Genomic DNA, 26,226 nt, shown 5'->3' with positions numbered 1-26,226 from the left:
GTATCCGTGGTTCACAAGCCTACAGTGTTTTCCTGTCTTAAATACATTTGAAGTTTTAAGAAAAGTCCTGGACAGCCGCACTCAAATAGTTTTCGCCTTTATTGAATAAAATCAACAAGAATACATGCCACAGCAGAACATGCAGGGGAGCTGACACGTTTCATACTACAAACAGTGCTTAATCATAGCCTATGGACTATGATTAAGCACTGTTTGTAGTGTTAAACACGTCAGCTCCCCTGCATGTTCTGCTGTGGCATGTATTCTTGTTGATTTTATTCAATAAAGGCGAAAACTATTTAAGTGAGGCTGTCCAGGACTTTTCTTAAAACTTCATTGTTATAAGCATTGTCGGCACCTGTGGCTTTCAGCATGGAGGAGAGGTCGGTTCCTGATTGACTTTCCTAGAGCGGTGATATTTCTCTTTCTTAAATACATTTGCTTGGTGAAAAACATTCACCGAGACCCCAAATTTCGAACAGTGATTGTGACATTAGTTTTGTGGCAAATTCGAACCTCATTCCTAGTTAATACCAATAAACCACTAAGACTCAGACACTGACCTTATCGGCACTGAATGTGTTCCACAGTGAATCCTCGCAGTCCCCGTTATGATGCTGATCGGTTCGGAAAGGAAAGACACTTCTAGGTGCCTGATTTTATGTTTTTTTTAAGCTTTGGAAATAGTAGAGAATAGTTAGAAACTCTATTTTTTTTTATAGCACTGACCTCCAGGGAGTAACTGGAAATCCAAAGGGAGGGGAATTCCCTATCTACATACCTTACCAACTTTAGAATCTGAAAATCAGGGACACTGTAACGGAGAAAAAAAACATGGCAACTAGTGAGCATGACTACATAGTGCTAATTTTAGGTATGGCTTAAACAGGTATGTACTGGCTTCTGTGGGAAATGCACTACTGTCAGTAGTAGCTGAAAAATGCCCCGAATTTTTAGGGAAAAATGTCCTGGCATCAGGAGGAGGGAAAACAACCTCAGAACAATGAGACCAGAAATATGTCCTAGGATCAGTGGGAGTGAAAAAGACCTCACCATCAGTGGGACCAGAGAAATGCTCTAAGTTAATTTTGGCAGCAAGTTGTGATTTAGTTTTAGTATTTGGACTAAAATGGCATTTTAGTTTTAGTCCCATTTTAGTCATCGTATTTTAGTCGACTAAAATCTCCAGTACATTTTATTCAACTAAAATCTAATGTGTTTATTAAACGCATTATTTAAGCATTTCTTTAGAATTTCCAATCTCATTATATACTCCTGGAGTAAAAAATTGAATATGTAATTATTTATGGTATTAAGGTTTGAACAAACTCACAGATACAGATTTAGCTGCTCTGGACGGTCTGAGGAGGCCTGTAAAGCTGCAGAGTGCTAGATGGTGGTTGTCTGAGGGATGGCCACTGCAGTGGTCAGAAGAGGCCTGTAATGCACAGTTGCACAGTGTGCTCTGGACGGATGGTGGTCGGAGGGGAGGGGAGGCCTCAGGCCTGCTGTAATTGTAATGTACTGTTATTACTGTACACTCACAGTCTGTTCTGGGTGCCCGGCGGCACGGTCGTCTCATCAGGAGTCAGGACTGGGGAGGCCTTGCTGCCTTGTAATGCATAGTGCTGTTCTCACTCTCAGGTCTCTGGTAGTCGTCTTGTCACAGTGCGCTTGCTGCTGGGAGCGGATTTCAGAAGCAGGCAGAGCTCCGTGAAAACTGGAAGTTAGTTCACGAGGGTAAACGTCCCTGCCTCACAGTTCATTAACGAAAACGGATCTGATTTTCGTCAGTTTTTGTCAGTGGATGAAAATGTGCAGTACTTTTCGTTTCGTTTTCGTCACTGTAAAAATGCCGCTGACGAAATCTTTCACAAAAACGTTTTCGTTGATAAAATTAACACTGGTTCCAGCACAGAGTTTGAGCACTGAGCAGGTCCATGGGACCCTGGGATTTAGCTAAATCTCAGGACAGTCCTGCAGAAAACAGGACTGCTGCAAGGTATGCTCTTATACATTTGTCACCAGAACAGGTATACATATTATTAGATATCCCCTCGCCTTCTTCTGGTGACAACTGAAAAAATATGTGGATTTTCACTTTGTTACTTTGACAATGGTCACCAGAACAGATAGGGTGGGAGGGTCCAGACAACAATAAAATCCTGACAGATGTGCTAACCCTTCTTGACGTCATCAAAATTGAATCACTAGAATGTCTAAAAAGAATTAAGAATCTTTAGTAGATAAAAATAATTCACATACATGTATTTCATCACCCTACCTAGTTGTTTGCCTGGAGTCCGGCTTTAAAATGTCGATATGCACATCAGGCTCTCTGAAACAAACAATTGAAAACACAAGACACACCGTAATGGATTTTAGATTTTATTGGTGTAACCTCTATAAGCTGCACGACAAAGCAGAGTTCCAGCCCCCAATGGTTCTTCACTGAAACACAGACATCATGGAACCCATTTTGTCTCGACGAAGCCACCCGCTCACAGCTATCTTCCATAGATGAATAAAAGACACAGAACGGAGCGGGGGGAAAAAAAGGGACTACTTACATTGTGCGGAATCTTAAATTATGATACAGAGAACAACCCATCCCCAACTTCTGGGTCCATCTTTTGTTGCAAGAGATTTGCTGGCTAAATTTTGTGTGCCATGACTGGACCTACATAGTGAACAGTCCCACTGTGAGCACAAAGACACCCCATAGTCCCCCTATACCATCCTAGCATCAGGCTCTGCACCCCTGGTGGTTTACAAGTGTGACCATACTGATACCATAGTGTGGCCTCGCTCGCTCCTAAAAGACGGCCACTGCTGTTACCCTCCATCCACGGAGGGAAGAGAGGTGCCTGCAGAGCCAGAAAACAGAGAAGGACAGGGGGAAGGCTTGGATCTAGAGGCAGGAGGGATCTTCTCTTCTATCTCCTCGTATCCTTAGGACTTGACAGGCGTAATGGGGAGCAGGCTGCCAAATTTAAAGTGCTGAATCACAGGAAACTTCTCCAGACACTGCAAGAGAGAGACAGGCAGAGATAAGGCACAAATCTTATTAGCGCGGTAGCTGACGACGCCACAGTCGAGGCAGACACGTGGTCAGCATTACAGCTGTTTGTAAAGACACAAAGACAGTGCAGCCTAAATGCAAGGCTGATTTACCAACTCTTTCTATCAGATGCTGGGCTGTCAAGCTTCAAAGGTTGACTCTACCCAAAACTCCCCAAATCTATCCATCTGACATGGTAAAGTAAAATGATTGTTTTAACATTATAAAGAACTTACCATTGACACCAACAAATGACTGGGGAATCTGGCTGCCAGTTATGCCATATGAGAGGGGCTGCACATACAGCTACAGCATTAAAAAACATGCCACTGAGAAATACAATGCGCCCATGTGGTGACTGTACACCAAAAGAATCGGTTTTGATTGGAATTGCCATTTTTGTTCCATCAAGTCTCAGCTGCTACAAAGTGGCTGAACTCCACATAATAGCATACAGAGGGTTCTGAAAATGATTATTAATATGTGTGCACAGCTTAAATCCAGGCAAATTAATGATGAGTAATCAATTAAACAAGCTGGAAAAAAAATGTTGTCTATTGTCAGACAAAGACAGTGTATTGTATGAATACAGTACTCAAGAGTTTAATGGATAATATTCAAGTTGTCTTCAGAATATAGGAGTACAACTGTTCTATGAAACTAAACTCCAGACAAATAAAAAGAAAAAAAAACTTTAACCAGCTATGTATGAAAAGAAAATATGCAATATATTCTAAATTAATTCAGGCTCCTAGGCAGTCCATACTCATCTTTTATTTGCGCCCCATCATGACTTGGAATTTACGCAGGGCTGAGGTCTATCTTACCCACCCTCATATTATGGTTGAGTTCCTTATTGGCAGGGGGATGAGTCACAGGCTCATCATTTACAAAAATACTAGGTATGGCCAAACAAAAATTAGAGAAGGTAAGTAAATATGTGCACCTCGGAAGGAGCTCACCAAATGTCCTCGCCTACATCAGAGTTTCAGGCATTCTCCCTTAATTCGGGGTTCCCAAAGCCCCCCTTACATCAAAGTCCAGAGCACCCCTTACATCTGAGTCCCCCTTACCTTAGTGTGCTCACTTGTTCAGAGGCAGGAGAGAGAAGGGAGGGAGAGGGAAGACTTAAGTCACAGACAGTGGATGTTGAGCTCAGGATGGTCGAGGATGGAGGTTCAGGCATTGGTACCTTTCACCCACGATGTATCTGCACTGTGTTGAGTCAACCTATGTTACGCTATGTGGGTGCAGCAGCTGTACGAACTAGGGTTGCACAGATACCATTACCAAGTATTTTCACGAGTACTTGTACAAATGCCCCGATACCTAAAACTGATACATTTGTGTATAAAACTAATGGGCTCAAATCGCACTGCAAAGAATTGCATGCGATTTGAACAGGAATGCAGTGTCATATTGACCGCAGCCTGGGTTTATACACAGGAGCGGTGCAGGAGACCGCATGTGATTCGGACAGGAATCACAACGCATTTCTGTTCAAATCACATGTGATTCTTTGCAGTGCGATTTGAGCCCTTTCATTTTGTATGGGCTCAAATCGCACTGCACCGCAGCGGTAATTGGTATCGGCGAGCACAAGTATCCTTACTCGTATTAGCTCTTAAAAAACAGGTATTGGTGCATCCCTAGTACGAACCCAGCTGCAGGTCATAATGTGACAGGCACGTGGGTGCAGGTATACTGCCCTGAACACAGATGGTGTGCATTCAGGACCTGCGTATGTGGTTGTACAGCCGTTGCCTCTCCTTAGAGTAACAGGTGGTTCCAGCCACATGAGCAATCCATTCATTCACTCGGCCAGAGCAACTGGCTCATTCACACGTGAGGTTGGGGTAAAGCCCCATGGTTCAGCTGTGCTTATACCGCCCACCAACCGCTACCCCCTTTAGCAATAGAGGCAGTGGCTAGGGGTGTACACATGCCACGGCTGCGATGCTATGCTTCGTAGCCATGGCAGAAATTATACCCACATTGAACAAGACCCATTCAAGTGAATAGCGTTGCTCTGCAAGTGCCCTGCAACCATGTGCTTTGCATGGCTTTGCTTCCTAGTGCGGGGTTAAAGAAGGTGGTAAAGAGACAATTTACCTCCTCACCGCTTGCCAAATGCTCTCTGAAGAGTAATCACAAAATTAAAAACCTAAACTGTTTGGGTGCATCCCAGACAGTTAGCAACCCTATGAAAACACAGGGTCACTTTAAGCCCTTGCCTTCCCCAAAACCAAAACTTCCCCAAATCCTGACTCTAACATGAACTTAACACAACTCATAAATTTAGCCCCAACACTAATCCTTTATTTTGTATACTCACCTCTTCCTATTAAGGGCAGCCATGCCAAATCCTTGCAGTGGTGTCAACAGCTCTGCTGGCACCAGACTGTCAGCATTGACACAGCTGATCACACAGACGACAAGATCATCCCCATTCCATAGCCAATTAATACAACCTGCCACAAATACCACCATCAATTTCTTTCACAGTCGGATTGAAAAAGGAACAAGTCCAACTAACAGACAAAAATATAAATAGAAAACCTGACTATACCGAATCCCCAACCCAGAGTTTATCCAGAGGAAGGCCAAAAACCTTAAACCATTTGCTCAGGAAGAACACAAAATTTAAATGGTTGTAAATCCAAAACAAAAGTAATACATTTTATAATCAGTGGTGTCACTAGGGTTGGTGTCACCTCGTGCAGGAAAACATGGTGGCATCCCCTGATCACAAGTGCGACCTTGGTAGTTCTGCCACTAGTACAATAGCTATAAAGGTAGCGGATTAGATCCTAGTGGTTCATTCTCTAGTGGTGGTAACAAGTAGTGGTTGCAAGGCCCTCTCACCAGATCCAGCAATACAGCAGCAGTGGTCCCTTCGATCAGGTGTCCACTCACTCTGGGCTGCTTGTGATGACTCCAGTAGGTAGTGCAGCAAGGTCCATATCCTGGCAGTGGCTTGGTAACATAGTCCTCTCACTCTTGCAGTCTTCCCCACATGATACTCACTCTGTGGTTTTTAAGCAGATCCGTCTCTCTCTGGGGGTACCTGTACCACACGTTTCTCTCACCAACTCCCCCCAGAACACTGCACTGTCCTGGTGAATTTTTGCCCCAGTGAATCTTGCTCCCTCCTCCTTTAAAAGCAGGGTGTAGTTAAGACCCCATGGACTTTAGTCCACTTCTCAGGACTACATGTCCCATCATGCCCCTCAAGTCTTTTCTGATTGGCCACCGAGCCCGCTGCTGACAGGAGGAGGAGGGGGGGCGAGTGGATAGTGAGCAGACAGACAGCCCCGCAGCTGCGTCTCTCCTGTCATAGCACAGCCGACCTGAATCCCACTGTAGTGGCCATTGCAGTGGTTGGAGTGTCAAGCGGAAAAAAAATGGGGGGAGCATATCACTCGGCTACCCCTTATTAAAAACGGCCCTGGGTGTCACACCTCTGGCAGGTGTCACCCAGGTGCAGTATGTGATACCACGGTTTATAATCTCTCTGTGACCCTTGTTTCTCGAATTATACTTTACGATTTTAGAAATGGCCCGTTTAGCCCATAAGTCAGTATTCCCTCTATTATTCCCAGTGGCAACAATATGCGGGCTGATACAGCCCCTGCAGCATTGCCAACATAGTACAAATGTTCCCCCTAATATATGAAGTATGGTGTATCTAGACATGGCTTACTTTGTGGTCATACTTTTTCCAGCTGTCATGTAACAACAGCAATGCCTAAAGTGGCAGAGTGACCTAAGCAATAAAAAAAAAACAAAAAAAAAACTGGAGTACAGTATAGGACACAGGGCTCTGGCATTTCCTATATAACCCCTCCCACTCTCTATTTGCCTCAGTTTTAGCAAGCAATAGGGAGATCATTGGGACCTGTGTCCTGTACAAAAATTATTTTACTGGTAAGTCAAAAATCATATTTTCTCTGTCAGTACACAGGACATGGGACATCCAAACGCAGTCCAAGTTAGGGATTGTCAAAAAAGCAAACAAAACCAACAGTTTTTTTGGTAAAGTTGAACTAACCCTTTAAAATATCCACCTGGTAAAACTTAAATGTGTGAACAGAAGACCAAATTACAGCCTTGCAAATCTGAGAAACAGATGCCTGATCCCGAGCCCATGGTGAAAACCTGGGAGGCCGTGGATAGGCCAAAGGGAAGGGTGACAAATTGGTAATGCTAAACACCCACGGCAAAATGCAGATAGCATTGGTGAGGAGAAAAGATGGGATTGTTCAAGTAAGCATCCCAAATGTCTACTGAAGCCAGAAAGTCTCCCAGGGGGAGGGAGGAAATGACTGACCTGGCTGATTCCATGCGTAACTTTTGAATTGGCAGGAATAAATTGAGAAGGTTTAGATCCAAAATGGGCCAAACTCCTCCATTTAGCTTGGGAACTGTGAACAGATTGGAGTAGAAACCCTGAAAGCATTCTTCGTAAGGGACTGGGACAATGACCCCCTGAGATAGGGGCTGCTGGAAAGCAGTAAAAAGAGGCAAATTTGAGCTATGTGCTTAGCCCAGCCCATAAAGGGCTGGAAAATGGCCATAGTAGCAGCTGCCAGTTTCATATGGGGGGGGGGGCTGCCAAGGCAATAAAGGGCCTTAAAGACCGCTTATAACCTTTTCTGCACTGTGTCCTTGACCACAGAATTATCCTGTACAGAACCGTAGGGGGCCGGGACTATCCATTTTTTGCATGAAGTGTTCCTCAATAGGATGTTGCAGAGTGAAATGATTTGCAGGAGCAAATATCTTTGCAGGGTGAGGCCAGTCACCATATATGACAAGCTCTGAGAGCAAGTGGACTGGCAGTCCACTTGCTCTTAGGAGTCTGTGGGTCATAGCAGGCATGGGGCGTAAGTGTGGGAGTCCATGTGGGAGACCTAGTGGTACACACACTCATGCTGCTCCAATGTTAAACAAGAGCACACAGCATCAGTAGGGGGTAGCAATGGTATCCTTAGGCGCCTTTTACATGGACGGCTGTTCTGCCGCAGGTAAAAGCATATAATATGTTCTGTGAAATTCAAGACTCCAGGCACTGCGATCAGCTACATTTGTACAGTTAGATTACCTGCGTTTAGCTGCATTTACGTGCGGCTGCGTTTAGCTGTGTTTGGAACATTCTTGACATTTCTGATGTGCTTCCTGTTGCTTTTCTTTCATTTTTGCCGCTGCTATCTGCAGGAGAAATAGTACACTGCAATTACCTGCAGTTATGTGCAGATAGCTGCACATAGCTGCGCTAAATCGCTCCTGGATGCAGTCAATTCTATTTTTTCTATCCGCACAGAACCGCATGTAACTAAATTGCAGCTAAACGCAGTGTGTGAATGGGGCCATAGGAAAGCATTGTGTGCTTTTAGCTGTGGTAGAAAACTAGAAAATTCGCAGCTAAAAGCACCATTCTATCCATCCGTGTGAAAGGGGCCTAAAGCTTAGATAAAATTTGAGCTGAAGGAAATTCATCCTGATCCAATTCATCTGAAGGAGAGATGGGATATTTTTCATCTGCCTCCTCCTCAACCAGGTGGTCTGTGGCCAAGGCAAAGACAGAGATCCACTCAGGAGGGGAGATTGAAGGTGCTTGCTTGTGACCATTGTTATAATGACGTCTAAAAGGAGGGAAATTCTACCCAAATCTGACACTGACAGAAAATGCCTCTTTAGATAAGTAAGAGGAAGGCTGTGTGGCTGAAGGGACAGCAGAGTATCCAGGGTAAAACAGGGAATCAGACTGGGGGCAACCAACTAAACAGAGGGTACTAGTGTCCTGTGGAGATAGACTACTACTTTTTCCTCCATATGCCGAGTCTCTGCTAGCGAGGCCATTTGACTCCCTAACCCTGAGCTTCAGATTGGCCATATGGGTGCAAAGGGTGTCTGCAGAGGGGTTCTCACAAGTTCTGCTGCTGTAGAGAGCCTACTGTGCAATGTAGGCCGCTGCCACGTTGTAGGGAGTCAAACTGGCAAACAAGAAGCGTGTCCTATAAAGAAAGATCAATGCACAATGAGGCTGCGCAGGCACAGTAGCCCCCAATGCGAATGACTTGTGCCAAAAAATAGCGCCAAATTTAAATGACTGGCAACTCCTAAGTTTAGGGTGAGCAAGCCCTGTACTCACTATGGCAGATTTCCTCTCCTCTGGACAGGATACAACTCCATCCCCATTTCGTTCTCCATAGTGGTTATACCCTTGAAAGGGTTTTCAAAAACAAGTCTCTGCCAATGGCAGACCACACCTCTGGTCATGTATAACACCCTACGGCTAACACAACACAATGCACCATATGCCAAGATGAGTGTCCACATAAGATCCAATGCCCATAGCAACATTAGAGGTCAGCCTCTCATCTTCAACCAATCAGGGTCTATCTATGATCCATCAAGGCTCAGCCAAGAATCAACTGATCCAGAAGCTGCATAAGGGGCTGCAGTGTCTCTAATCTATCTCATTATTTCTAAAGCATTTGCACTGTAAACTAATCAATGGTGGTGGTGTCCTATCCTTACAAGGTGGGAAACAGTGGTTGCCTTGATGTATTTGGTCATTTTGTGATCGATAGCCCAGTGAAAATGCTTGAAACTGACCCAATGTGGTCAGCATAGCTCATGATCCCAATGTGGCAGCTAACAAACAAAAAAGGGTAAATTAAAATGCCAATATAATGGTTAGCATTTCTGTCTGGTAGCACTAGGGTTGTCGGTTCAAATCCCAACAACGGCACTACCTGCCTGGAGTTTGTGTGTTCTCTCTAGGCCTACGTGGGTTTCCTCTGGTTACTCTGTTTTCCTCCCACACTTCAAAAGACATGCTGGTAGTTTAATTGGCTCCTGTCTAAATTGGTCCTAGTATGTGTATGTATGACTGTAAGTTAGGGACCTTAGATTGTAAGCCCCTTGAGGGCAGGGACTGATGTGAATGTACAATATGTAAAGCGCTGTAAATTGTTGGTGCTATATAAATCCCTGTAATAAATATCATCCATCCTAGTTTATCTGCAAGTAGTGCTTATTATTGTATTCTTGTGAATGTTATTAGTGGCTCTGAAACAAAGTAGATTTTTTGTTTTTTTAGTTTGTTTTACAGTTTGTCTTACAGTTTTTATATAAAACAGCTTTTCATTTATGCTGCGGAGCCTTTTATCACATTTCTCCCTCCCAGTTCCCAGTCTAGTTGGATGACTGGAGGTGAGCAGAAGTGCCTGCATTTGGTGCGGTTGCAGCTCTCCGGTCTGTGACAGAGCAGGATGAGGTGGGGAGGGTGGGGACTGTGTGTGTAAGCTCTCTTGTCTCTGCAGGAAGTTTACCACTGAGGGAAGTTTCCACATGTGTGTGTGGGAAGAGAGAGAGAGAGAGAGAGAGAGAGAGAACACAGCTGCACTTCCAAACAAACAGGGCAATAAACCTTGTTAACACTTTGGCTGCCAGGGAATCATTCCTGGGGCCCCTTGTGCTGCACTACAGGGGTGAATATTCATTGCTAGTAGGCTTCACACGCAGATCTGCTTTTCTGCTTGCTAGCTTTTAGACTTTACAGGGAGAGTAGATATGCAGGCACAATGCAACCACCAATTCTTCTGAACGCTGTGTCTCTATGACTAAGACAGTCCATGCGTGAATCACCAGCGGGTTGAAAAAAAAAAAAAAAAAAAAAAAAAAGACTCATTTCTTCCATCCACACATTCAAGGTGAATGGGGGAATCCTCTCTGCTGAGCTAGTGTATTGTGACAGCAGGAAGACTTCCCCGCAATCAGAATACACTGATCAGCACTGCCAGTTATAGCCTGCAGCACTGATCAAGTGGGGAAAACCTGACAGGGCAGGTGTACAGAAGTGGATCGTTAGATACATTTCTGTACAACCACCCTGACCATACATGGATCGAAAGTCAGTCGGTCCCTGCTGAACTGGCAGAACTGCGATCCATGTATGGCCAGCTTAACACTACATGAATTCACTAGCTTGGATGTGCCGACCTGGCAAGTTTATGCCAATGCAGCAGAGAGGAGGAATGGGGAAAGTGGTGGAGGCAGACGCTGCTGCAGATCTTGGCTGTAAAGGGCCAAATCTGGCGACTTTTATCTCACATTTGTAGGCTGCTTAGACTCTGCATGGACAACACTGCATGTAGAAATTTTGGAATTTAAGTGATAACCTTTTTTGGCTAACTGAAGTTTTTAAAAGATGCAAACTTTCAAGATGCCTTAAGCTGGCCATACATGCATAGATTTCTTTTATTCAGCCTTGATGTGATTGTAGCCGTATTAGTGCAATATCACAGACAGTACTCAATTTTCTCTTTTATTCAGCCCATAGGCTAACAGATTCCTCCATCTACACTAAACAGCATGGATGGATGAATCTCTCCCGCTGTTGTATTCTAACAACTAGCACCCGTGACTGTCAGAGTGCCTAAACAGTAAGTGCAGCCGATTGGCTGCAGTCACTTTTTGGCTGACAACTTTTCAGATCGAAGTTTGCTGAGCTGGGTGGTGCCAGCAAGGCCACCTTAGGGTGACCACATTTCCAAACTGCCATTCAGGGACAATTTTGCCAAGGACCGGGGGGGGGGGGTTGTGTTGAATGTAGTTTCGGGGTTGGCGGGATTTCGGCGGCGAGTGATTTGTCGGGTGAATGGCTGGTTTTAGCACTTATATCATCCCAATACCCTGCTTGAAATGTATTTCTATTATTACATTGTAATAATACACTCCCCTCCCTTAGTACAGACCCCCTTCCCTCAGTATAGACCCCCCTCCCTCAGTACGGACCCCCCTCTACTAACTGTAGACCCCCTCCCTCAGTCCGGCCCCCTCTCCACTAAGTATAGGCCCCCTTCCTCAGTCCGGAACCCCCCCACTAACTATAGGCCCCCTCCCTCAGTACAGAACCCCCCCACTAACTATAGGCCCCCTCCCTCAGTACGGACCCCTTCCCTCAGTAAGGACCCCCCTCTCCACTAAGTATAGGCCCCCTTCCTCAGTACGGACCCCCTCACTAACTATAGACCCCCTCCCTCAGTATGGACCCCCCCACTAACTATAAACCCCCTCCTTCAGTACGAACCCCTCCACTAACTATAGACCCCCTCCCTCAGTACGGACCCCCCTCCACTAACTATAGACCCGCTCCCTCAGTACGGACCCCCCTCCACTAATTATACGCCCCCTCCCTCAGTACGAACCCCCCTCTCCACTAAGTATAGGCCACCTCCCTTAGTACGGACCCCCCCACTAACTATAGACCCCCTCCCTCAGTATGGACCCCCCCACTAACTATAGACCCCCTCCCTCAGTACGAACCCCCCTCTCCACTAAGTATATACCCCCTTCCTTCAGTATAGACCCCCCTCCCTCAGTACAAACCCCCCTCTACTAACTGTAGACCCCCTCCCTCAGTCTGGCCCCCTCTCCACTAAGTATAAGCCCCCTCCCTCAGTATGGACCCTCCCCACTAACTATAGGCCCCCTCCCTCAGTACGGACCCCCTCCCTCAGTACGGACCCCCCTCTCCACTAAGTATAGGCCCCCCTCCCTCTGTACGGACCCCCCACTAACTATAGACCCCCACCCTCAGTACGAACCCCCCTCTCCACTAAGTATATACCCCCTTCCTTCAGTATAGACCCCCCTCCCTCAGTACAAACCCCCCTCTACTAACTGTAGACCCCCTCCCTCAGTCTGGCCCCCTCTCCACTAAGTATAAGCCCCCTCCCTCAGTATGGACCCCCCCCACTAACTATGGGCCCCCTCCCTCAGTACGGACCCCCTCCCTCAGTACGGACCCCCCTCTCCACTAAGTATAGGCCCCCCTCCCTCTGTACGGACCCCCCACTAACTATAGACCCCCACCCTCAGTACAGACCCCCCTCTCCACTAAGTATAGGCCCCCTCCGTCAGTACAGACCCCCCCACTAACTATAGACCCCCTCCCTCAGTACGGACCCCCCTCCACTAATTATAGGCCCCCTCCCTTAGTACGGACCCCCTTCTCCACTAAGCATAGGCCCCCTCCCTCAGTACGGACCCCCCTCCACTAACTATAGGCCCCCTCCCTCAGTATGGACCCCCCCACTAACTATAAACCCGCTCCCTCAGTACGAACCCCCCTCTCCACTAAGTATATACTCCCTCAGTAAAGACCCCCCTCCATCAAGTATAGATTCCCCACCTCAGCACAGACTTCCCCCACCTCAGTACTAAATACAGACCCCTTCTCCATCAGTATAGACCCCCCTAAGTACAGAACCCCCCACTAAGTACAGACCCCCCCACAGTAGTACAGTACAGACCCCCCACTAAGTAGAGAACCCCCCACAGTACAGACCCCCTGTTTGACTTGTGCTAGTGGAAAGGTGGGTGTGAGAAACATGCTGGGGGGGCACTTTTTACCCTTTTCCTGATCACTGTCCCTGTCCCTCCTCTGTCTATCTACATCCACATAATATAAGCTTAGAACAGACCTCAGATCAGCGCCAGGAATGTACAGCGGCGTCCCTCTTCCCTCTCCGTGTACTTGTAAATAGCCGAGGAGGAGGCGGCGGCTTCGGTCTGCTCTGCGGTACAGGGCAGGGAGACATCCAGCAGAGCTGCGGAGGTGGTAACAGCTGATTCGTGTCTTTGGGGCTGCCCCCGCTGACAGCCTCGACGGGCATTGTGGAGAGCGTTCGGCGCGGAGGAGGAGAAAGTTAACTTCTCCTCCGCTTTGCATGCTGGGCAGGGTCGTGCTGTGAGGTCACTGGTTGCTAGCCGCCAGGCGGCTATAGCAACCAGTGAGCAGAGTATCAGGTGGAGCTGGAGGCAGAGCGAGCACCAGCGCTATAGCGGGGTTTGCTCGCTCTGTCAATTCCATTCCGGGACACTGTATTGTCCCGGAGTGAAGGTGCCCGGGACCCGGGACAGACCTGCCAATTGCGGGAATGTCCCGGGCAATCCGGGACACGTGGGTACCCTAGGCCACCTACAGATGAGATTTCAGCCAAACCAGCAGGAAAAGGATGGAATTCAAACCTGTATGGCCATCTTTAGATCCCTTCTTCAGGTTTATACTTACAGTGTAAGTACATAGACAACCAGTTGTAGGACATTCTATGCTGCATCTTGCAGCATGTAAACTCTCCCCTCAGCAAAGCGGAATGGAGACTGCAGTATGAACGGCTACAGACAATACAGCCTGTGTTTGCTTTAACAATGCAGCATAAAGCAAAGCAAGCACTTTTCTGAGTGCTCGTCTGTATTCAGCCATTCAGTTCAATAGAAACCTAGTGTACTGAGCCTTAGGAAGTGCTTGCAGCATTTCAGGAATGTGAACAGATCGCTCCCTTTATGGTGTTGTGTGTACGTAGCCTTAGGGGGCCATACAAATCACTCCTAACCATACCACATCTACAGGGACTGTCCCTCTCTTTGTAACTGAATCCCTCTGTCCCTTTTTTTGGTCTGATGCCTTCTGTTTAAAGACAAAAAATACTATTTGCCTACCAAATACAATAAAACTTTTACCAACCTCTGAATTGTTGCTTTTTATTTTTTTCTGATAAGCCAGTATAAAGGAAAAAGTAGTGGTAAGAAGAAGTCCCTGTGGGTTTAACCAATCATATTTTGCATACTGTTCACGGCTGCAGTGACTAAAGCTGGCCACAGATTATGCGATTTTCTTTCCTGCAACCACAGTTTGCAGGACAGAAAATCTCTCGATTCCCCCATCATCACAGCCATTGTTGATGGGCGAATCCCTCCTGTGCTGTGGAGCTATTGTGTTCTCCCAGCGAGGAGGCGTGGTGTTCCGGGAGTACACAGTGATTACGGCTTGCAGCTACAGCTGCTGGCAATAATCGCATGCTAAAAATCTGACATACTGGTTGTACCCAAGTCAATCTATAGATTGACTTGGGTACAATCAGCCTGCCCACAAGATGGATCGAATCACAGGCAGTTCCTCCTGAACCAGATGGGATTTTATACATCCATGACCAGCTTAAAAGACAAGTATGGGGCGGGGGGGGTTTTGAATCATATCTACAGTACCTAGGTGGATGCAGCATTAATCTGATGCTGCATCTGTCGCTTGCCGGCTCTAAGACTGAGACTGCACGCTCAAATACCACTGATCGCTCAGTTTCAAAGCTCCTTGAGCAGAGAGCTGGTGACTGTCAGTCACCGGCTCTGTGCTCTGCCCCCCCCCCCCCCCCCCACATGCTCACTGGGCTGTGGAGGGGGCGGGAGCGGCTCGCTGAGAGGCTGAGCCAGGTTCCGGTGCAGGCTCCTGGGTGGATCCCGACTCTGTAACATCAGCCAATAGCAGGCTGAAGCCCACTGTCGCCTGAAAATGGGTCACAGGAGTCCAGGACGAACTGCACTCCTATGATCCACAGGAGAAGGAAGTATAGCCAAAAGGAGCTTTGGCTGTACTTCTCCTTTAAGGCTATGGTATGGGTCCTGTACCTGAATGCTGTGCTAAAGCTGGCCATACACTGTACCATTCCCCCATCCATGCTAAACAGCGTTGACGGAGAGATCTTTCCTGCTGGTTACTGTATTCTGATAGCTTGCACTCATTGCTGTCAGAATACCCAAACAGTGGCTTCATCTGACTGAATGCTACTGCTGCTCAGCTGACAATTTTCCACCCAACTCCTTCAATTTTCCAGACAGAAGTCTGTCAGGCGGGAGGGTTTCAAGATGGCCACCTATGAAGGAATTTCAGCAGGTTCATCAGCAACCTACTGAAATTTGCTCCATTTATGGTCATCATAAAAGGTGTCCCTTTTTTCACTTTAGAAGGTTGACAGGTATACCATACACCACCCAAACCATCTGAGTCAAACTTTGCTTGTGACAGGCAAGTGACAATCAAGTCAACTAGAGCTGCCCTACAATAGCATGTTCTTCATTTTGCTTTAAAACTGCCACAAAAAAGGGTGGAGGGTGGAGCAATCCATTCTGTGGGGAAGAGAGATCTACAGAAAAACCTTGGATTGCGTGCATAATTCGTTTCGGAAACATGCTTGTAATCCAAAGCACTTGTATATCAAAGCGAATTTTCATAAGAAATAATGGAAACTCAGATGATTTATTCCACAACCATTTATTCAGTTTATTTATTATTAAGTCTTTCAGTTATAGTCCATATAAAAATATTATAGCAATGTGATAGGTTGTGTAACCATAAAATGTCCATTCACAAATGGAAGCCTCCACAAGGGGTTCAGAAGCAAAATCCAGCAGGAGATACAGAGTATAAAAGAGAAGAGAGGCGCCTCTAAGTGTAGCAATATGGTTACATTTAATGAAGGCACAACATTTAGCAACTCACATGGTTGATGATTAAAACGGGCACATCTAAGTATGCAGGGATCTATGTGCAAAGCTTTCCACATAGACTGTCCTCCGTACTGCCGACTCTCACCGCTGTCGGTCTGCAATCATGACCGGGAAGACCAACCTGAAAGCGATGCTTGAAGTGCTCACGGAGCACAACATGGAAGAGATGACGTTGATGGTGGTATGGAGGATGGTCCATGTGGACAGCGTAACCCCGGATGCCTCCATACTTAGATGTGCCTATTTTAATCAACCATGTGAGTTGCTAAATGTTGTACCTTCATTAACTGCCTCTCTTCTCTCTTATACTCAGTTGTGACATGTGAGATGGTGCCACCATCCGCCCACCTCTCTGCCTCAGCCAGTTAGGGCTCGTTCACACTAGTGCTGCGACTGGCATTTTTCTGCACTGGAAGAACATCAATCACCACTAGGGCACATAGAATACAATGTTTTCCATGTATCCCATCTCATTTTCACTGAAACCCAGCCCATAGGTGCGGTGCAGTGAGTTGCAATAAAATGCAGACATGCTGCATTTTATCATAGTGCACAGGAATGCACAGTAGCACAACACACTGTGCTGCTGTGCAGTGACACAAATGGCGTGTCATTTTGTGCGCTTATAATAAAGTTGCCCAAAAAAAGGGAACTGTGTGATGGGGTAAAACAAGCACCACACTGCCCCCTCATTACAGCCAAAGAGGACAGCTGCCCGTACACAATCCAGTTTAGCATGCGGACAGTGTAAATAGGCCCCTAGAGAAAGCCTTTGTATTCATTTAGAAAATTCAAAGCTTCCTGTGAATGGTCGAGCAGCATTCAGCCCAATTCAATTCCTGTATATAGCAGATGCTGTATATAGCAGATGTATATAGCAGATGCTATATACAGTTCATACAGCACTGACAGCCGCCACATGTTAATGAAGGAAATAATTTGTTTGTACCAGGTTGGTCCAAACAAAATATTTAAAGTTCAATAAAACATGGAGCTGAATTGTACCTTCTTTCTTTGCAGGGTAAGAAGAGCTTATTTGCAGTCCTGTACCAGACAGCCTCCAAACATGAACTAGCCAGTGGCATGACGTGGTATGTTCTCATCTATGGTCTAGAGCACAAATGGATACCGCCACCCAAACATTTCTGAAGGAGGAAGGTATCAATTGGAAATGTATAAAAACCCTAAGGCTCCGTTTCCACTAGTGCGACTTTGGACACAAAGTTGCATGACAGGTCACAGCCCATTGATTTCAATGGCACCCATTCCCATCTATGCGACTTAAAGTTGCAGCGACTTTGAAAAGGTTCCTGCACTACTTTGATGCGACTTGATGCAACTTTGATCCAGAGACTGTAAAGTTGGATCAAAGCTGCACTCAAAGTCGCACTCTAAATCGCGCAACTTTGGGGTCGCAAAAGTGGAAAACGTAGCCCAATTCATCCCTACTCATCCCAGGGCTGGCGGCATCTCCTTCCTTCTCCCTCCTCCTTCATGGGCATAAACAGGAGTGCTCAGGCTATCTATGAATGTCTGCATTTGACCTGTCCTGATGGATACAGCATTTAATCATGGTCTATGGCCTAAAATCTATATAGAGAAGAATTGCATAATCTCCCTCTCCATCAAGGGAGCACTGTTTTTTTTTTAGATCCATTCAGCTATTATGATGGAAGGTACTAAGATCTTTATTTTACTAATTCTTTCTGAAATGCGTCGCAGTAGTAGGCGTTAAGACTCCATGAAGGGCTTTTTCTTATTCCCCCCCCCCCTTCCAGAAATCCTAAATTAATTGCACCCTCCTCCTTCCAAAGGTGCAATATTTCCTGCCTTGGTGTCCAATAACGAATACTCGTGGCTATCATATTAGGTGGGGTCAGCAGTGTGCCTAGCAGTGGCAGCTGGTGCTTAAAATTTTTTGGGGGGCCCAAACGAACTGAAAAATTCTGAAAAAAATAGAAGAAACAAAAACCATCAATTGCAGCCACTGTGCCATCATATGCAGCCAACTGTGCCCATCATATGCAGCCAACTGTGCCCATCACATGCAGTCCATGTGCCCAGCAAATGCAGCCAACTGTGCCCCATCAATTGCAGCCTCTGTGCCCATAATATGCAGCCACTGTGCCCAGCAAATGTAGCCAACTGTGCCCATCAATTGCAGCCTCAGTGTCCATAATATGCAGTCACTATGCCCAGCAAATGCAGCCTCTGTGCCAATATTATGCAGCTACTGTGCCCGCCTGCCGTCTGCCCAGCACTTACCCCATCGTGGTGGCGGGTCAGGCAGCGAGCTGTGGGACTGGTAGCGCAGCGATGGTTCCTGTGTCCTCCATGCGCGTCTTCTTCCTGTTCTGCGAGGTGGCCAATGGGATAGCCTCTGCGCCTTCAGCCAATCAGGTGACCGGTATTACATCCGTGCCTCCTGATTGGCTGAGAGGCGGTTCAATGTTAGAAAAGCAAATATTAATTTGCTTTGCTAATACACCTGGGTGGACTGCGGGCGCAATGGATTGCGCTCACAGTTCACCGTCTTTGAAGCCTATTAGAGCCTATGGCTCTAATCAGGTGCTTCAACCCCCCCCCCCCCCCCCCCCCCCCGCTGGAATTCAGGTGCCCGAAACAGGGCCAGACACCTTAATAGGGGGTGGCTACAGCAATGCATGAATCTATCCATACTACACAGAGGGGGTGGCTGGAGAGAGGGGGCACCGCCACTGGTGCCTAGGTGTCCATTTTTGCCATCTTTCCCCTTCGGTTGCTAGGAATCTGGGACAGAAACCAATAAGGCCATGGCTTGGCTGCCAGTGTCCTATCAGCAAATGAGGCTGTGCATCGATGGTTGCTAGGATGCTGGTAACTGGGCCACATAGTGTCACGGGTTGCTAGGATGCAGTAGCTTGTTTGTTATGTTGCAGACAGTTGCTGCCCTGTATATAAAGATCAAGGGTTACTGAGTTGCGGTGAGGACTAATGAATGTATGGGCACCTTGGCCTCATTGCCACCTGAGATGGTCACTTCACTTTGCCTCATTGATGGCACAACACTATGTGGGGTAAGCATACATAGCCCTTTGTATATTTTGACTTTCTCAGAAAGTCAACGTTCACAGGGGGCTTTGGGAGGTGGGCTCTGAAGGCAGATCAGGGTGATGGAGGAATTAAGTACTGACGGTTTCCGATGCCTTTAGTTAAGGGAACCGGTTACCTTGCCTAGAAAAGGTAAACTATAGGATTGCTGTAAATGTCTTTTCTAGGTGTCAAGGCTGTATTTATAAAATGTAATCACAGGGCAAGATTGGACTATATAAATCATTAATATTAATAGTACGGTTAGGCCGGCCTTGAGTTGCAGGAAAGAAATTTGCTTGATTTCCCCATCAACACAGAAAGTGTTGCCATTGTCTTCTCCCAGTGGGGGACGGGGGAAGCTGTCCCTGCCAGGAGAAGACAGTGATTATTGCTAGCGGCTATAGCAGCCTCTAGCGATTATCGCAGGTATAACCCGGCATGCTGGTGGATTGATCGATCAACTTGGTACATTCAGCATACCCATACATGGTTCCAATCTCCAGCTTCAGCAGGAACTGGACAAGATTTGAACCGTGTATGGCCTGCCTAAGGTATACAGATTCAGCATACAAAGGTCTACCTCATCCGACTGATTTATACAGTGCTGATATATTACGCAGAAAGAAACCACGCAAAGACTAAATAGGGCTTACAGTGAATGTGGCCATCAACTCATGTGCCATCATATTCTATGTTAAGCCTCCCGTCCCAGAAGTCAGACCGACTCCTGGTGCAGCTTGCTGTGTAACTAGACTCTTGGAGCCCCATCTCTCATGCTCTAGCCCAGGCTTTTAGTCACAGGCATTGAGCTGCCGGTCCTACTGATGTCATGAGGGAGGCTGTTGGGGGGGTTTACTGATCAGGCCGCCTGGAATTCCAGCCAGGGTGAAAGTTCACTCCACTTCCCAGAGACTGAGGGGGCCTGGAGGAGGCTGAGCAAACACCAGCCAAGGCTGCACAGCTAACAGAGCTTTGCTGTTCTCCTGACACTGGGGAAGGGGTTTATGTGCTGGTGTGACGGGAACACACATTGTGAGATGAAAGGAAGGGGCCTATCACTGTGAGGCTGGTTAGTCACAAGCTGACACACATGGGCGCAGTATGCTCACTCTTTGCTCCTAATGTGAAGCAGCTCTCGCTTGCAAATCAATACCACACAGCTCCTCTGGAGCGCCAAGGAACATGAACAGCTCTGCCATTCACGCCCAGACGTAGAAACACTGCCCTGTATCAGATGGGCACGCCAGCCGCACATGGGGGATTCCTGGTGGTAAAATATGGCTAAAAGAATGGCGCTGCTCAAAGCAACCGCTGAGACATTTTGGGCAGCTGCATATATATATATATATATATATATATATATATATATATATATATATATATTTTTTTTTTTTTTTAATATACAACTATTTTGATACTTTCACAAAAATCCAAGCCAATGTGGGCTGTTTTGATGAAAAATTTTATAGCGGAAAGAATGGTTAGACAGGTTAAAAAAGTGTAAGTGGTGTAATTGAGCATATGTTTTTGAATTAAATTATTTTAGGGCATTGAAAAAAAACACACACAATTTTTTACCACAAATTCTAATCCTTAAATTGTAACTAAACCCACAACAGTAAAATCAGTCTGTATATGCAGTATAGCATGCTTGTTATACTCACTGTGGAACTTAAGCAGTTAATCCTCCACATTGTGTAAAAAGGCTGTTTGATCCGGTCTTCTCTGATCCTCCCCTTCTTTTACTGTCCCCAATCCATCTGCTCATAGAACAGAGCCCTAGGAGGCACTCTGCACATGCTAAGTTTGGTGTGTTTTGCTAGAGAGTGGTTTGTTTTTTTGAGAGGGTGTATCCAATTAGCACTGGGGCAGTCAGCACTGTCCAGACAGGGGACATGCAGCCTCATAGGACAGTCAGAAGAGAATGAAAACTCCTCCTACAAGCTTTAACCAGTGCTCGGGTAGACACTGATAGACGTCACAAGACTGCTATATGCTGCTGATGAGAACGGTATTTAGCAGTTTATATCTACTAAAATAATTGCATCTCTATGTTCTGTGTACTGCAGGAGACCAGATACAGTGAATGCAGGGTCCTGGGTTTAGTAACACTTTAAAGCTGAATTCAAGGCACAAAAAAAACTTTCATTTAAATGTATTCATCAACAGCCACAGTGGATATAAATCCACTTTTGTTTGCACCAAAAACTTTTGCAAACCCAGATATCACCACATAAAAGTAACACTGACATCATCACTATCTGCATAGTGCAAAGAGCAGAGATGAGGGACAGACGCAGCAGGCCCCACCCACTACAGGCTATCTGCAGAAGACTACAGGAGGGGGGCAGATACAAGACCAGTCACCCTGCACAAAGAGGGAGAGTTGTAGTGACCGGTCTTTATTACAGGAAGATCCTCCACAAAGGATTACTGCACAGATCTGGAAGAAATACACAAAGAACACCAAAATTCACATATGAATACACATGCCTCTAAATTGGCTAAACTGAGAAATAAGCACATGTGTGCCTCTATTAAAAAAAAATAAAATGCACATACAAAAAAACTGTATGTGCCACCATTATAGGGCCAACCTGATCTCCACAAGCAAACTGATTGATCGAAACACAACTCTCCTCTCCAGCTGACATTATTCACAACACAAGCCGTCAGCAAATAGTTTATTAATCTCCTCTGAACGGCTGGTGGCTGTGGTTGGTTGTGAGCTGTTTGTTATCATAGAAGAAAGAACAAAGATGGTAGCAGAGGAGCAGGTCTGTATGACATGTAGGGCTGCAGAATGGAAAGGGAGCTGTGGCTTTAGCGCTGTCTGTATGAAGCAAAGTTCCCTTTCAAGTAGCTTTGTCCCTTTCTACCCCAAAACCGCAAACCTAGGAGGCCAAGCTCCTGCCCAAACATAAGTCATTGTGTTTTAATACTGGCAGAAGGCAGGGACACCGGTTTATACACATGCCCTATAATGTCCATGTTGCCTCACACCCCCTTCCTGCCCTGGATTCAGCATGCAGTCAGCTTTCCCTAAAGAAGGCACCTTGTTTACATCCAACAAAAAAATATAATGGATTCAGGCACTTTATGAGCAGAGGAAGTTTCAGGAATATATCCTGCTCTAGCCAAAAATACACAGGACACTAAGCACTCTAGGCTGCGTTCACACTTCAGCGTTTTGAATCGTAGGCAGATTTGACGCGATGTGTGAATGACAAATCGCGGGACTCGCATTTGAGATGCCATTCATAAAATCGCGGTGGGGATCTGTCGCAATTGTCGCACAATAAATTGTGCTGCAATCGTGAGAAGCATGTCGCCCCAAAAAAGTTCAGGAGCTACTTTTGGGCGACATGATTCCCGCAATGTGGGTTGCCGCAATTTATCGTGTGACGGCAGACAAGCACCGCGATTTTAGGTGTCATTCAAATGAATGAAATCTCAAATGCATGTCCCGCGATCTGTCATTCACACATCGGCGCTTTCAAATCGCAGGCAGAATCGCGACAAATCTGCCCTTGATTCAAAACGCTGAAGTCTTAAAGCAGACCCATACCCAAAATATGGTGACAACAGTGCCCCACAATACACTGCAATAGCAGACAATGGGGTTGCTTTACTAAAACTGGAGAGTGCAAACTCCAGTGCAGCTGTGCATGGTAACCAATCAGCTTCTAACTGCAGCGTGTTCAAATAAGTTTTGACCAAAAAAATGGAATCTGGTTTCTATGAACGGCTGCACCAGATTTTGCACTCTCCAGTTTTAGTAAACCAACCCCCATCTATCCTATCAGTATTTTGACAGAAAATCAAGCAAAGAGAACCAGTGCTTCTTAGCAATTATCCATCATCCTCTGACATCATTACTTTCTGATAGTAGACATACAAAAGGGGAAGGCACTGCTCCAAACCTTACAAAACTTTCTTGGTCTATGCTGTAAGTGAGTCAGATGCTGGCCAAAAAGGAGCCCGTCGAGGCTTTGTATTCCCTGTTAAGACAAGAGGCTGCAACCCAATGATGTCCCTCATAGTAAGTCTTTCTTTACCTACAAGCTTGCCCCTGCTCTACAACTAAGCCCATAAGGGTGAAATGCGTCAGTGCCCTCTCATCTCTACCACCAAGCCCATAAGGGTGAAATGTGTCAGTGCCCTCTCATCTCTACCACTAAGCCCGTAAGGGTGAAACGTGTCAGTAACCTCATCTCTACCACTAAGCCCATAAGGGTGAAACGTGTCAGTGCCCTCTCATCTCTACCACCAAGCCCATAAGGGTGAAATGTGTCAGTGCCCTCTCATCTCTACCACTAAGCCCGTAAGGGTGAAACGTGTCAGTAACCTCATCTCTACCACTAAGCCCATAAGGGTGAAACGTGTCAGTGCCCTCTCATCTCTACCACTAAGCCCGTAAGGGTGAAACGTGTCAGTAACCTCATCTCTACCACTAAGCCCATAAGGGTGAAATGTGTCAGTGCCTTCTCGTCTTTATGGCTAAATCTGTAAGGGTGAAATGCATCAGAGCACAGCAACATGTCTCAGTGTGCATGTGGTGGCCCAGAAAAGACTTACCATGAGTGATGTCATTGGTGTGTGGCCACTTACTTGTCTCAACTCGGAATACAGGGTGTCACGCATTTCAACCTTATGGGCTTAGTCGTAGAGAAGGGGCAGCCTGTAGGTGGGGACTCTCAGTGTGCCTGTGCTTCCTAAAAAAAGACTATGGGTGACATCTTTAGGTTGCAGCCTTTAGAACATATATAGGACTAAGCCTGTAAGGATAAAACGTGTCAGAAGGGGTGACCTGTAGTTAGGAACTTTCATTGTGCTTGTTCTGGCTCGATAAAGAATTACTATGAGTGATGTCATTGGCATGCAGATGCTTACCGGTCTCTACACGAATAACCAAGGGTCATACATTTCGTCCTCATGGGCTTAGTCTTAGAGATGTAAGGAATTCTCTACAACTAAGGCAGGCCATACATGTTTCGAGATTCGAACTGTGTATGGGCAGGCTGAATGTACCAAGTTGATCGATCAATCAACTTTGGTACAACCAGCAAGTTGGGTTTTACCTCCAATTAAGCGCTAGTGGCTACTACAGCCGCTTGCAATAATCACGGTCTTCTCCCGGCAGGGACGGCATACTCCACCCTCCCCCACCAGGAGAAGACAATGGCCTGACAGGAGGGATTTCTGCATTAACACTGTCTGTGTTGATGGGGGAATCAAGAGAATTGCTTAGGTTGTAGGAAAGAAATTTGCTCCTTGTATGGCCTGCCTAAGCCTTTAAGGATGAAACGTGTGAGAAAGGGATGGCCTGTGGATGGGGACTCTCATTGTGCTTGTGCTGGCTCAATAAAAGCTTACAAGTGACGTCATTGGTGTGCGACCGCTTACTTCTCTCAGTTCAGTACTTTCCGATTTCCTGACCTGGAACAGCACTAAAAGGCAGAGTGGAGCCAGAATTTCTCATTTGCATGCTTGTTTCAGGCCTTTGGTTCAGGAAACAAAGCAATAAGCTTGGTACAACAGACAGGGAGCAAGCATTTTCAAAAGAAGGAGGCTAGCAATGGCAGCTTCCAAAATTTCTGTCAGTACAGGTTTCCTAGAAGATGATGTTCTGAGATAAATGAAACATTTTTGTGTGATGTATGCTGTCTGACAACTTACAATTTAGCACAGATCTAGATGGCTTCTTGTGGCAAAACTACAAATCCATTCATACTGAGTGTTTACATTCTACAACAGCTCGTTTACGAAAAAGAGGTTGTGGGGCCTGGAGCTGAAGGAAATCACCAATCTCCAAATGACAAGACACAGTCAACAGTGTGTGAGGGATGAGCTGTAGCAGTCTGCATTGTCAGGACAGGAAACAAGGGAAATCTCCATAAGGAGGACACAGGCAACAACAAAAACCTCATCCCTCCCCTGCTCTATCCAAAACAAAAACTTTTAGCACGATATCTGCTGCTGTTAAAAGCCAAAAAATCCAGAGTTAGCTTGGAGCTCTTTGTAAGGCTGAAACCTGGCCACAGATGGTTTGATTTTCAGCTGACCTCTACTGAAATCGGCCAAAATTGTACCTCCCCACTAAGCACAGTGACTTATATCTGCTACACACGATGAGAAAATCGGACAAAAAAATACCACTTTCAAAGCGATCGTATGATAATCTGATAGTACACAGCTTTTGAAATTATCCAAAGAGACAAAACGCGAACATTTTTCTCGTATGATACCAGAACAAACGATTTTTGTTTAATCAGTGCAGTTTTCATCCAAAGTTATATTCTGTTGTATGAGAATTTTCATAACTTTAGTAACCTCTTAATTTTTTGATATGAGACTAGCATGCAAAAAAACTGGACAATCGTTTGATATTCTCATCGTGTGTATGTGGCTTAAGTGGTGAACACTTCTGCCTTAGTGCCGGTTCACACAGGGGCGGCACGACTTGCAGGTCGCCTCAGCGAGGCGACCTGCAAACGACTTCTGAGGCGACTTGCAAAACGACTTCTGTATAGAAGTCTATGCAAGTCGCCCCAAGTCGCCCCCAAAGTAGTACAGGAACCTTTTTCTAAGTCGGAGCGACTTGCGTCGCTCCTATTAGAACGGTTCCGTAGCACAGAACGGGAGGCGACTTGTCAGGCGACTAGGTCGCCTGACAAGTCGCCCCTATGTGAACCGAGCCTTACGGAACTTTGGTTCAACTCCCAGCCAAAACACGT

The 26,226-nt window shown here is 46.1% G+C and overlaps 1 protein-coding gene across 1 annotated transcript in view; it reads right to left on the bottom strand.

Annotated features, from left to right (window-relative positions):
* Window positions 1-2,375: 2,375 nt before the first annotated feature.
* Window positions 2,376-26,226, bottom strand: part of PTPA (protein phosphatase 2 phosphatase activator) — a 181,957-nt gene continuing 158,106 nt past the window's right edge. The window contains exon 10 of the mRNA XM_073600133.1: window positions 2,376-3,027. Coding sequence (XP_073456234.1) covers window positions 2,953-3,027 — 75 coding nt within the window. The 3' untranslated portion in view covers window positions 2,376-2,952. The remainder of the gene's footprint in view (window positions 3,028-26,226) is intronic.

This window comes from Aquarana catesbeiana, linkage group LG09, assembly GCF_042186555.1.
Source record: "Aquarana catesbeiana isolate 2022-GZ linkage group LG09, ASM4218655v1, whole genome shotgun sequence".
Classification (NCBI taxonomy): Eukaryota; Metazoa; Chordata; class Amphibia; order Anura; family Ranidae; genus Aquarana; species Aquarana catesbeiana.
Note: the sequence above shows the minus strand (reverse complement) of the source record. Positions and strands in the feature narration are given on the sequence as shown.